The sequence below is a fragment of the Erigeron canadensis genome, chromosome 1 (assembly GCF_010389155.1).
Source record: "Erigeron canadensis isolate Cc75 chromosome 1, C_canadensis_v1, whole genome shotgun sequence".
Taxonomy (NCBI): domain Eukaryota; kingdom Viridiplantae; phylum Streptophyta; class Magnoliopsida; order Asterales; family Asteraceae; genus Erigeron; species Erigeron canadensis.
Window position 1 is genome coordinate 7,793,416 of NC_057761.1, and position 12,114 is coordinate 7,805,529.

Below are 12,114 nucleotides of genomic sequence, written 5' to 3' on the forward strand. Positions count from 1 at the left end.
GATCATATTCCCATCTATTGTGACTCTCAAAGTGCCATTGCTATTGTAGTTAACTCAGTAAACCACTCTCGATCAAAGCATATTGATGTGAAATATCATTTTCTCAAAGATCATATTGAGAAAGGTGACATCGAGCTCTACTTTGTGGGAACTGACTATCAGCTTGCAGATTTGTTCACTAAACCACTGGATGAGAAAAGGTTTAACTTTCTTATCTCTAAGCTTGGCATGTTAAATCTTGAACCTTAACTTATTTTGTTCTTGATACATTCTTGAAAAATAAAATACAAAATTTGAAAAGACAAAAATCAAATACAAAAATATAAAATTTTGAAAAATAACAAAAAGATTTTCTTAATTTTTTTTTTCTTCTTTATCTTAGTGGCTTGCATATATTCTGTATGCAACCCGTTCTTCATTGATCTATTTATTTCAAAATGTCTTATGCATACTCTGTGTATAATCCGTTCTTATTTGAAATTATTTATATTTCAAAGTTGGTATAAAATGTGTTGTTATACATATAGATTGATATAAGATAACGCGGAATTGAACGCCTTTGTGTACTCCCGAGTTGTCTCATCTTGAACAATTGATTGAGTTAAATTTGTGCTTAAATGTTTTATTTGCATCCAACTTGTTGATGTAAGATGCAAAGGATTGAACGCCTTTTGTGTACTCCCTAGTAGTCTTACTATGAACATTGTTGTTGACGCAAAAATTTGTGTTTCTTAAAATCTTGTTCACTTTTAGACTCTCAAATTTTACTCTAGTTGACTTCACAAAAACCAATTTTTGCTCTACCTTTCTATGAAAAACATTTTTGATCTACCTTTGCATAGATTAAGGGGGAGTTTTGTGATTTCAAACCTTTGTCAAACTTCAAATGTGTTTTTAAATCAGTTTTTTCACATTTGATGATTTTCAAAAGATTTTCTCCAAATGAAGTTCGGTGTTTAGTTTGCACATGAGCAACTAGGTTTTCTCAAAATTTACTCCATGGACTTCATCATCACCGATGAGTTCTAACCCCGGAGTATTCATTTCTTTCATTAGATAGTGAGGGTATTTTGAGTGATGATGATTTCGTGCAACTAGGATGGAGGGAGTAAAGTTGAAAAGTGAGAGGTTATGGTGATATGTTGTGAGAAAAGGGTTAAAAGAAATGATATCCTTCCCTAAAACTCTCAAATCGCCGGGTACAACACATTTCTATCGGATGTCATTTGTTGATATCTTGATAAAGACTTCATGAACCCAGTGAAGCGATGCACATCTTTACCTAACCACTCAAGTGTTTCTTAACAAATGCTTGTTTCATTTCTCACGGAGATTTTTCACATCTCTATTGACTCTTCATTTGGAAGATGTTGATATTGAAAAAGGGAGACATTCTGCTCCAATCCCCGACTTCATTTGATCACGTTGTGTCTAGAGCTATCTTGCTTGATCATTATTTTGATCCTTATTCATTTTTCTTAAGACACATTTGAGTCATATCTTTGTGACATTATTGCATATCTATGTGATATAGCCGGAACATTTGTAGTGATATCTTAATTGATATTCCACAATGATCAAATGGAAATCCTACCAATGCTAACATATTTTCCAACATTGAACGTAGGTATCATAATTACATTTATGTGATTATTGAGTGAACGAGAAGTCTATCAGTGACCTCGGATGTTTCCTAACAAGTCTTTAAGGATAATAGATTGTGGTTATCGAACGCTTTAGGTGACACTGACCATGATTACTATTCTTTGAAGCAATCTCGTAGTTGAAAAGCTACAAGACCGAACTATGTTAGAAAATTGCTTTGTGCATAATTCAATGATACATAGGAAATCCGAAAAATGTCATACATTTCTTTCGGTCATTTCATTAATCTTTTTGATTTTTGAACATGTTAACGGATCATCCTTATCCGGTTTTTCCATTTCTCATCTCACAAACACAAAAACCACCAATATCTTACTATAACATTTGTATCAACAACTTCAACCCTACATTTTAGTTATCCTTAGGATTCCAAGGAAACAATTTTTCATTCAAGAATCGAAGATTGAAGAACCAAAGCCAAATTTATACCTTCCGCACTTCAAAAGACAACTCTGATTCACGGTTCAACAATTTTCAAAGATTCTAGACTCATTCATTTTATTCTCTGTTCATTAAGAACATTGAGAATTTCATCATGTTTAACTACAAGAAGTCCAAGACCAAGATTGATTCAAGTTCTCCAGAGACAATGAGAAAGCTTTGAAGACTTGTTTCATCACACCAATTGTCTTCACCATCGGGCTCATCAACTTAATTCCTACAAGACAAAATAACACGTACTTCATTCATTACAATATATCACTAAGGGGGAGAATGTTAGAAATCCAAAAATAGTGATAAATTGTAATTTAAGTTAGTGGACGTTGTTGTTGTTAAGACATGGTGAAATGATTTCTAAGGATGAGGGACTAGGAGTGTCAATTAGCTTAATTGTAGATTTAGACTATAAATACCCTCAACTTCTTAGAAATCATAAGCCTTTAATCCATTTTTACATACAACTTATTCAGATCGTCTCTCTCTCTCTCTAAAAAATCACACACTAAACACATCAAGAACACACACACTTGAACTGCCATTGTTAAGATCGAATCAATAGCAGAAATCGTGTTATTACAAAAGGAAATAATATAATGTAAAATAACTAACAAAAAGGTGATTTTAAAAAGTATAATATAAGTTTATGAATGTTTTTCACAATCATATCATTAAAATAATTACTTCTATAATTATAAAACATATATGGTTTCGGCTCGTGTCAGTTTCACTGTCGATTATTATATATGAAACCGACGCTGAACCGATCCCTTTGGTTTCTAGAAGACCAAAACCAACCAATCCGTTGATTTTGTTTTCAGTTTTATTGGTTTGGTTTTATTGGCGTTTTTAGTTTTTGTTTTTGGTTTCTGAATAAGAGATGGTAAAATAAGAGTATTGATGATGAAAGAACCATAATGACTAGGTTATTATAAACCACCAGAATATACCTTCAAAGATATTAACAACAATGAAAGAAGATTGCATAAATAAGACTATTATAATCATGTTCTCGTCTCCAACATAGTGACTAAATTGATACTTCGACATCTTCCTTTTAAATGTTTGAATGAACCATATGACCACTGTACCAAATATTAACATTAAAACACAAATATATAAAAAGTTAAAATATATATGGTTTCGGTTCGGCTCAGTTTTTATTGTCGGTTTTATATATGAAACCGAAACCCGAACCGATCCTTTCGGCTTCTAGAAGACCAAAACCAAGCCAATCCATTTATTCGGTGTTCAGTTTTATCTTTTTCTCGGTTTTTGGTTTTCATGATCGGTTTTTGCTCAACTTTAGTATATGCAGATCTGCAATTCAAACTCATGCCCAAAAGGGGCGAAGTTCGCCCCTTTTGGCCAAGGTAAAAGTCAAAATTAATTAATGACGTTGAATAAAGGTTGATCGTCACTAGCATAATGGGCGAATTTTTTAGATAGAAAAGAGGTATGATGTCAATAGCCAAATTTTGTAGTGTCACTAGTATGCCCCCTTCAACTATGAATGCTTCAAACCTTTTATTGTACAAGTTTTGATGTATGCCTCACCTTGTCGATTCTTTCTTCATCAACATCATCATGCCGATTTCATTTGCCAATGTTACTATGTCAAAATTACCAAGAAACAATAAGTTCAAAATAATGATGCCAAAATTTACAGATTTTCCTTGCATGTCAGCTCTAAAGTATATCTAAATCTATTTATAAATATAAAAAAGTTAGGCTAAAATAAAATTTAAGCCGTATGGCACCGTATTTTTTTAAAGATTTTTAAAGAGTTGACGGGGTCCTTTTGCAGTAGATGAGACCAATGGCACAGGAAAAGACCATGTGGGAGGTAGCTAAAATAATAACCTGTCAGCTCATTGTTGTTACATCTTTTGATAGAATGTCACTTATCCAATTACATTCTGACACGCACTAAAGTTTTTTTTTTTTCCTTCTTTTTTCTTTTTAACCATGATAAAGTTACTGTGGGCTCTTTTTGTTTGTTTGTAATATCGAATTTGGGGGGTGGGGAGCTAGCAGGTTGGGAGGTCTTCGACTTTCTTTCAACCAATACAATACAATTATTAATTTTATTTTAGTTTTGTAAATGTAATATAACTAGTTTTTTAACCCGGACGTTGCCCTGAAAAACATAACGATACATAAAACTTGCAACATTTATAAATCGGTCATGAATACGTAAAAATAAGTGTACATTACAAAAGCGTATCATAAACATAAAAAAAAAACATGAATAATAAAAAGTATTACAAAGGACTATTTAAAAAAAATACTGCATCATAGTGTCAAGTGGTTATTTAGTCGTTGCCCATGAAAATATCAACTATTTTATTATTTAAAAAACCCTTTAAATACCTGTACAAACTAATATATTAGTAAATAAATAAAGAACAAATAAAGGTAAACTTTATAGTCGTTAGACGGAGATTACCTAAACGTTGACCGATGAAATATTAGTTGTTTTTTTTTTTTGTTAGAAAGACCCTTTATAAAGATGATTACAAATTAATATACCACTAAATAAGTAAAAAAATAAATGAAAGATTAGCGTTAGGTAAAGGAATGACAAGAAAGGCTAAAAAGATATAAATAAAGTACGATACGCAACAACATATCAGTTAGGATAATTTAAAAACGAATTCAATGGGGAAAAAACGCAAGCAAGCAGGATGCCTGCTTACTTCAATATTCATACGGACATCCTAAAATGTGTGTGTATATATATATATGATATATAGGGTAGAGTTAACGTAAGAACCACAAATATGGAGAGAACCATGACAACCACTAGTTTTTCTCTCTCTATCTTTTTTTTTGCGTGGTTTTTTATTTTTTTAATTTTTAATTTTCATTTTTTGAAACTTTTTTTTGTTTTTTATTTTCTTTTAACAAAAACCCATTCCAAAAATAAAATTTTTTTTAAAAAAAAAAAAAATCATATAGGTTACATATTAAGAAAACGTATGGATACGGTACGGTCGTTGTCCTCATCCATTCTAAAGGGGTTGTCACCGGACGCATATGAGAATGGTATGGATTTAATGGGCGACGATCCAAGAGATGGTGATGTTTGTTGCAGTACGGACGTAGCCCTTAATTTTAAGGGCATGATTTTTCAATGGTTCTCACGATTCTTATCATATATGTTGGTTCTCACTTGATCCTTTCACTGTATATATATATATATATATAGATGTTATTGTAGCTTTTTGTTAAAATTGAATTTCGCTTGAAACTTCGTGTCGTGATTCGACAGCGGGAGGTCTAACATACGTTGTCTTAACGGGTCCCCGCTAGAGAACTTGCTCGAAGTAGAAATGCCTATTTTATATTCCTTAAGGAGGGAAACCCCCTACTAATCCGCCCGAAAACACGACGATTAATAAGGGTAAACATTGCTCTCTCATACCTGAAATTGGAAATATATAAAGATAAATAGGAAAAAAAGGTAATTGTGTACTCGTTGTATACAAAAGAAAAGGGGCAAAAATGGAATTTCACCCTTAGCTATTATAGCTAAAGGTGTTCATAAATGTTTATATATAGATAACTAGTTTTAATACCCATATGTTGTACGGATTGATATAACGTATATGCAGTCTAACTAGATATCCAAGTTACTGGTTTCAAACACTTTTTTTTTGAAAATCATGTATTATTCAAATGTTATTATACTTTACTCTCATTTAAGTTGAAAAAAAAATTAGCAAAAAAAAGTTAAAATGAAAGAACTGATCTAGTGATAATTGAAAGGACATAAAATATGTCTAAAAAAAATTATAAATTGGACTAATTATATAAGATATGCATATATTATTATATTTAAACAAATTATTATAGAATTTTAGACATTGTCAAACGCCTTTTAATTTTACGTTATATCATAGTTAAATTAGGAAACACTTTAATATTTATCTATTACAATATTTCTTTTATAAAATCTATTACGTAAGAAATATATATTCCAACACATAAAGATTATGATTTCCATATAAATTTACATATTTATCAATTAGGTCAAATATACACGTGTTGTTAAAAGCTTTTGACACATGTCGTGTTGAGAAATATGCAATCCCGTTTTAGTTTATTATAATAGATATATCAAGATATATTTTCGGGGTTTTTGCTAGTAACCCACTAGCTTCTACAGATGATACGACTCGTATCATAAGAGTAAATAACGATAGAGGATTTCCTCAACTCATGTTAACCAAATCTTGACCCTTGATTAAAACCAAAAATCAAAATTTAAAGTTTATCTTTAAATCTTGACCATTGATTTCAATCTAATTTTTAAAATGTTTCCAACTTGTCCAATCCAGTTGGAAACTTAGAGAGAATTTTTTACCATAAATAACATTGTTGTTCTTACGGGCATGGTACCCGCGCAATGCGACGACGATGACATTAGTTGCGATGTGTTGATATCGACGGATGGTGATGACGTCGGCGCCAAGTGGTGTAGGTACTTGATACAAAGATATATGATTTTTATGGATAATGAATATTTTTAAAAGACTATGGAATGATTATGTAAGTTAATTAATTAAGGATATAATGGTAATTTTGCATGTCATAAAATTGTAAATTTTTCAACATAGGAGCATAATTTTTATATAGTACTCCAATATAGATAGAAAATTCTTATAGAAAAAAGATCACAGTATGATTTTATTTTTTATTTTTTGTAAATTTTGATTTAAAAGTTGAATTAGTATAATTTTTCCGGTTGATCTTTTCTTTCCAATCAAGCGATCGATCTTCATTGAATGGTGACTTACGAAACCAAAACATGTATCATTTGATGTGTTTATCTTTAATGTTTAACTCAAGAAAGCCCACAATAAGTTAAAAAAAAAAAGTAAGTAAGTAACTGCTCAGTGCTGCCTTCCGCGAGTTTTGAGCCCCAATACCTCGACGGTGTATGGGGGAGGTTAAGATGTAGGCAGACCTTACCTTTACCCAAGTAGAGAGGCTGCTTCCAGTTTCTACCTAAATGGTAGAAAAAGCCCTCCAACCTTTGCATGGGATATGGATCGAACCCATAACCTCTGTCTCCAGAGGCAATGGTGTTTACCACTGATCCAACAATAAGTTGTTTATCCATAATCTGGAACGTAATAACTTACCGTCAAAGATCACAAATCATATAGATCAATAACAGAAACAGACTAACTTTTTAAGAGTTTAAAACATAGTCGTAATAGATCATAAATCATATACCTTTCCGATATGGCGATATATTAACTCCGATACATTAAACATATGATCTTACTAGTTACGAGCTGCGCCTTGTGACACGGTATCAAACCTTCTAGTAGATTATTCATCACATAACTTGTTTAAAAGCATCTTTTTGAAGAGGATTTGGGTGACTAATAGATGGAATTGGAGCCATGCTTCCTTTATTCTAGTTATGCTATAATCAATTACTAACTTTAAAATATTAGTTTGAATCGTTGAAATGTTATGTTTTGATCTATTTACCACAAAATACAATAGTTTATGCATACTGTACAACTGGCTAATGCACAATGATGGTAAATGTATCAAATTAACATGGTACAAATATCATTACCCTATGTTTAGTAGTAAAATAAAATGAAAATCAACAATTACAAGGTACGAAGAAAGTGAGATATAGAAAATCTTACACCTTGTTGGAAATAACAGTATACTAACAATATGTAATTCCTTAAATATATATATATATATATATTACAATTATGTTTGATCACAAATAGTATAAAAGTAACAATTATGTAGTTCTTAGAGTCACAATCGTCTATGTCACAGCACTAACGTACGTCAATTATACATACCAAATGTCTCATCTAATAGAAGTTTTTTTCTAGTTTAATACTATACAAGTTTGTAGTAATTGGATGTATATCGAAATCTCATGATTTGTGACATTTGATCTTGAAACATTGTTTGAAATTTACGAATACATGGAGACACACTCATATCAAAAGATAGAAGAAGGCCAGATATGGCTTATATCTTAATGCATCTGTAGCAAAAAAAAACACATTCTGTAGTACAGAAGCATCTCAAAGTGTGTTAATCGAATGCCCAGGCATTACTTTGAACAAATTTTTCTTCAGCCGCATAATCAACACACGAGGATTTTTCATTTATGTTAAACATCTTACGTATCTGTTCAGGGGTTTTCCCTTTCATCATCTCACCTATTCGTCCACCTACGAGATCTTTTAGATCTTTTATCTTTAAATCATTTGCAGCCTGTAAGAAAAAAATGCATCATTCTTATTATTTTAAAACTTATGCTACAGTTATGTCGCATATATAAAGTCTTTGCCAAATAATCATACATATTTATGCCTTTCAAGTTTCAAGACAAAGAGAACAGAGGATATCTATAGATTATAACTGACAGATATTGTTGCGCGATGGTTATTAATAGCCAATGAAGCTGATCATATTTCGTAGAAGTTGCGATTTTGCAAATATATAGAACAAAGGTATTAATAGCTTTCAACAATCTCCGAAAAACATTGATGGTCCGCTATAATTACAATTTTTATTTTAACGGCAAAGATAAAATTAAATTATAAGTAACGGCAAAGATAAAATTAAATTAAGTTTCGATTTTGCAAATATATAGGGTATGTTTGGCAACATTAGCTGTAGCTGGTAGTTATAGCTTGTAACTGTAACTTTTAATTGAAGCTGTAAGCTGTAGCTTAGTTGGAACAGTAAGTTGTAGCTTTTATATTTTAAAAGTGTTTGGTATGGTAGCTGTAGCTGCAACTTTAAGAGGCATTTGTGTAACTTTTAAAGAGTAAAAGCTTCATCGAAAAGCTAAAGCTCCTGAAACGCTACTTCAACTAGCGTTTCATTTTGAAGCTTTTTCTTTCAAATAAAAACTAAATCTAATCGCATCCAACAAAACGTTTAATATTTTATGAGCTTTTAATTTAAAATGAAAAGCTAAAGCTCCTTATAAGCTTTTCAAAACTTGTGCCAATAGCCATAAAACGCTTGTTGGTGGCCAATAATTTTCCACACAGGCAAACAAAGTCAAACAAAGGTGATGATCATCTAGAAATGAAGAAAACAAAGTCAAACTAGAAAACAAACCAGAAAAAGTTTGAAGAGAGTCTCGTAATGGACATTCACAAACTCTGTATCAAATGCTTTCATTTCAAGCAAAGCAGTGATGTTTTTATTGCCCTCCTCGTTGATCGAGTAGTGATACACATGTTTGTTACAATACTCCAAAACCTTTCTCATGGTCTCACCAGTTATATTATAAAAATCTATGACCATTCCATTTGAAAAGCCTTTTTCGGCGATAATTTGCCTTATCGTCTCTGATTGCATCGCCGCTTGTAACTTCACGTCGAATTTCTCTCCATCAGAGGTTGTTAACACCAAATTATTAACTGATGGAGTTGCCAAAACTTCATGATCATCTAGAGTTGTGGTGATGGGGCGAGAAGAAACCGTAAATATGGATATTGAGGTCATAACAAAAAGGAAAGAATTCAGATGATGGAATTTGGAAGGCATGTTTGTGATAGGAAAGGAATGAGGAACAATGAACAAGAAAGTATAATTAGCTTATTTAGCTGTTGAATGTTGACTTTTGTTCTCGAGACTTTGACTTTGTGAGTCATATAAGAAGTCAAATAAGTTAATAAAAATGATAAAATAGACTAATTTAGTACGTTTACAAACACACTTAAAAGTTTAATGCTAACTATTGATAAATCAAAGGTGGAAATTAGAAAATTGATAAATTAAAACATAGAGTGAAATTTATGAAAATTAAAGTTTAAGACGTCTAAAGATTCATAGCCAGTAAAAGTATGTTGAGGTAAAAATATTTTGAGAGTTTGTTTAAGGTCATTAAACTTCAATGTGTTTTCTGTTGGAACCACGTTAGTGTGACCGTCATTGATCATGTATCATTCCTGATATGATAATTGACGACAACGGAAATCCTATGTCTAAGTAAATATATGATGGGCGTATTTACTCTTAGAGACGTAGTATAAGGTTTCTCATTAGGTGATTGTAACTAAGAAGACTAATGGTACACACATTAAACACCAGAAGGCTTGAATGTGTAAATACTAAAGGGTTGAATGTGTAATTACTCTCATTATAAATAGAGGGTAATTAACACTAAGTTAAGGTTAATCCCAACACATAATAAACCCTAATTTTCGTGTGTGTATACCTCTCTAATTCGTGCATCATGTTCCAGCCGAATTTATCATCCCATTATTACTCAATTACCTTGTTATGGAACCCGAAATCAATAGCAATTATGCTTTAATGTTCTTACAGGTTCCACAGGACGATTGGGGATGTTTTATCACTCGAATCGAATCATGTTTTTTCCAACATGTGGTATCAGAGCCAGGTTACGAAGTCCTGTTATGTTTTTGGTTCGTTTCGAGGGTTTTACGCGAACTTAGAAACCGCAGAATGAAGAAACTCGTGCTGACGTCATCACGAACTCAAAACTACTTCGTGCTGACGTCATCACAGTTTCTGCACCACCTTCGCGCTCATGTTTTCGCACGAAGTCAGCTATCTTCGCACGAACTCAGCTATCTTCACACGAACTCATTACTACTTCGTGCTGACGTCATTACACGAACCAGATTGTCTTCACGCTGACGTCATCACGAACTTCGTGTAGACTTATGACTTCTTCGTGCTGACTTCATCACACGAACATCGTGTTGACTTATGTTACCTTCGTGCTTACATCATCACGAACTTATGGTCTACTTCGTGCTTACTTATTCACGAGTTATAACTTAAGTTCATATTAAATTAAAGATGATTTTAGCTGATGAATGAACTCGTGCTTAATAATTTTACCTTATAATTTTGTGGCTAAAATTGTCTCTTATTTTCGAAAATTATTTTTTCTAAGACATTTTTACCAGCTAGGGGCTCTGCCCCTTGGACCCCGCCAGGGGCTGCCGCCCTTGGACCCCGCTTCCAGGGGCGCTACCCCCGGACCCCCGTAATGTGTGGGGGCTTCGCACTAATGAACATGCTTTCATCATTTGTGCCCAAAGGTCAAATATGATTCTCATGGTGCATTCTTTTCCTTTTGGATAATGAACACTAAGTATATTGATTCTGCCCAAAGGTGATTTAATACACTTTGTGTGCTTAAAGGAATATTTTTCATGCATAAGATACACGATTCTTAATTTTGTGCCCAAAGGTCAAAAGATAAGCGTTGTGCCGCATGACCCTAATGCTCATGTGTACTTAGATATTAGTTACTTCTGCCCAAAGGTGATGTAAATGTAAATAGAGCCTTATGTCAACTTATTGTTTTGATGTTTACAATAGGTTACCTATCACTGGCTTCATTAGTATAATGGTCTTAGTCTCATTACTTTTAGGAACATTACTTTAGCCTCTTATGTATTTAGGCATTACGTTAGTTCCATTACTTTTAGAGACATTACTTAATAAGCCTTGGATATCTAATTATGTTATTATAAGGAACATTATTATTAGCCCTTAGCTAAGTTTAGGCATTACTTTAGTTCCATTAGTTTTATAGATATTGCTTAGTCTGCCTTAGATAGCTAATTATGTCACTATAATCTTATTGCCCTTAGTTTTAGGCATTACTTTAATAATCTTCTATTACTTGTATCATAAATTGACATCCTCCTTATTTCCACTGTAGTATCTAACTTATGCATTAAGCCACTTATTTGTGCAAACTTTGCTTTATGAAAGGATTAATTACCTCTAACTCTGAAGATGCTAGACCTTAACTATATCATTCGCCATAATGAACCCACTGCTATTACTGCTAACTTTTCTGCAGCTCAGAAAGCGAATTTTAATAAAGTGGGATAAAGTGAATCACTTGTCACTAATGATGGTCAGGAACTTTATCAATTAAAGTATCTGAGGGAATGTATAAAGCGTATGCAAGTAACTTAAGAACAAAGAAAATAGCAGTGTTTGTGAACACAT

The 12,114-nt window shown here is 32.4% G+C and overlaps 1 protein-coding gene across 1 annotated transcript; it reads right to left on the minus strand.

Annotated features, from left to right (window-relative positions):
- Positions 1-8,012: 8,012 nt before the first annotated feature.
- LOC122585498 (SKP1-like protein 1A) lies at positions 8,013-9,691 on the minus strand. Its single transcript, XM_043757626.1, has 2 exons — positions 9,229-9,691; positions 8,013-8,370 (listed from the first exon to the last, which is right to left on the minus strand). The coding sequence occupies exons 1-2, from the start codon at positions 9,658-9,660 to the stop codon at positions 8,188-8,190; spliced, it is 615 nt and encodes a 204-aa protein (XP_043613561.1). The 5' UTR covers positions 9,661-9,691; the 3' UTR covers positions 8,013-8,187.
- Positions 9,692-12,114: the final 2,423 nt, after the last annotated feature.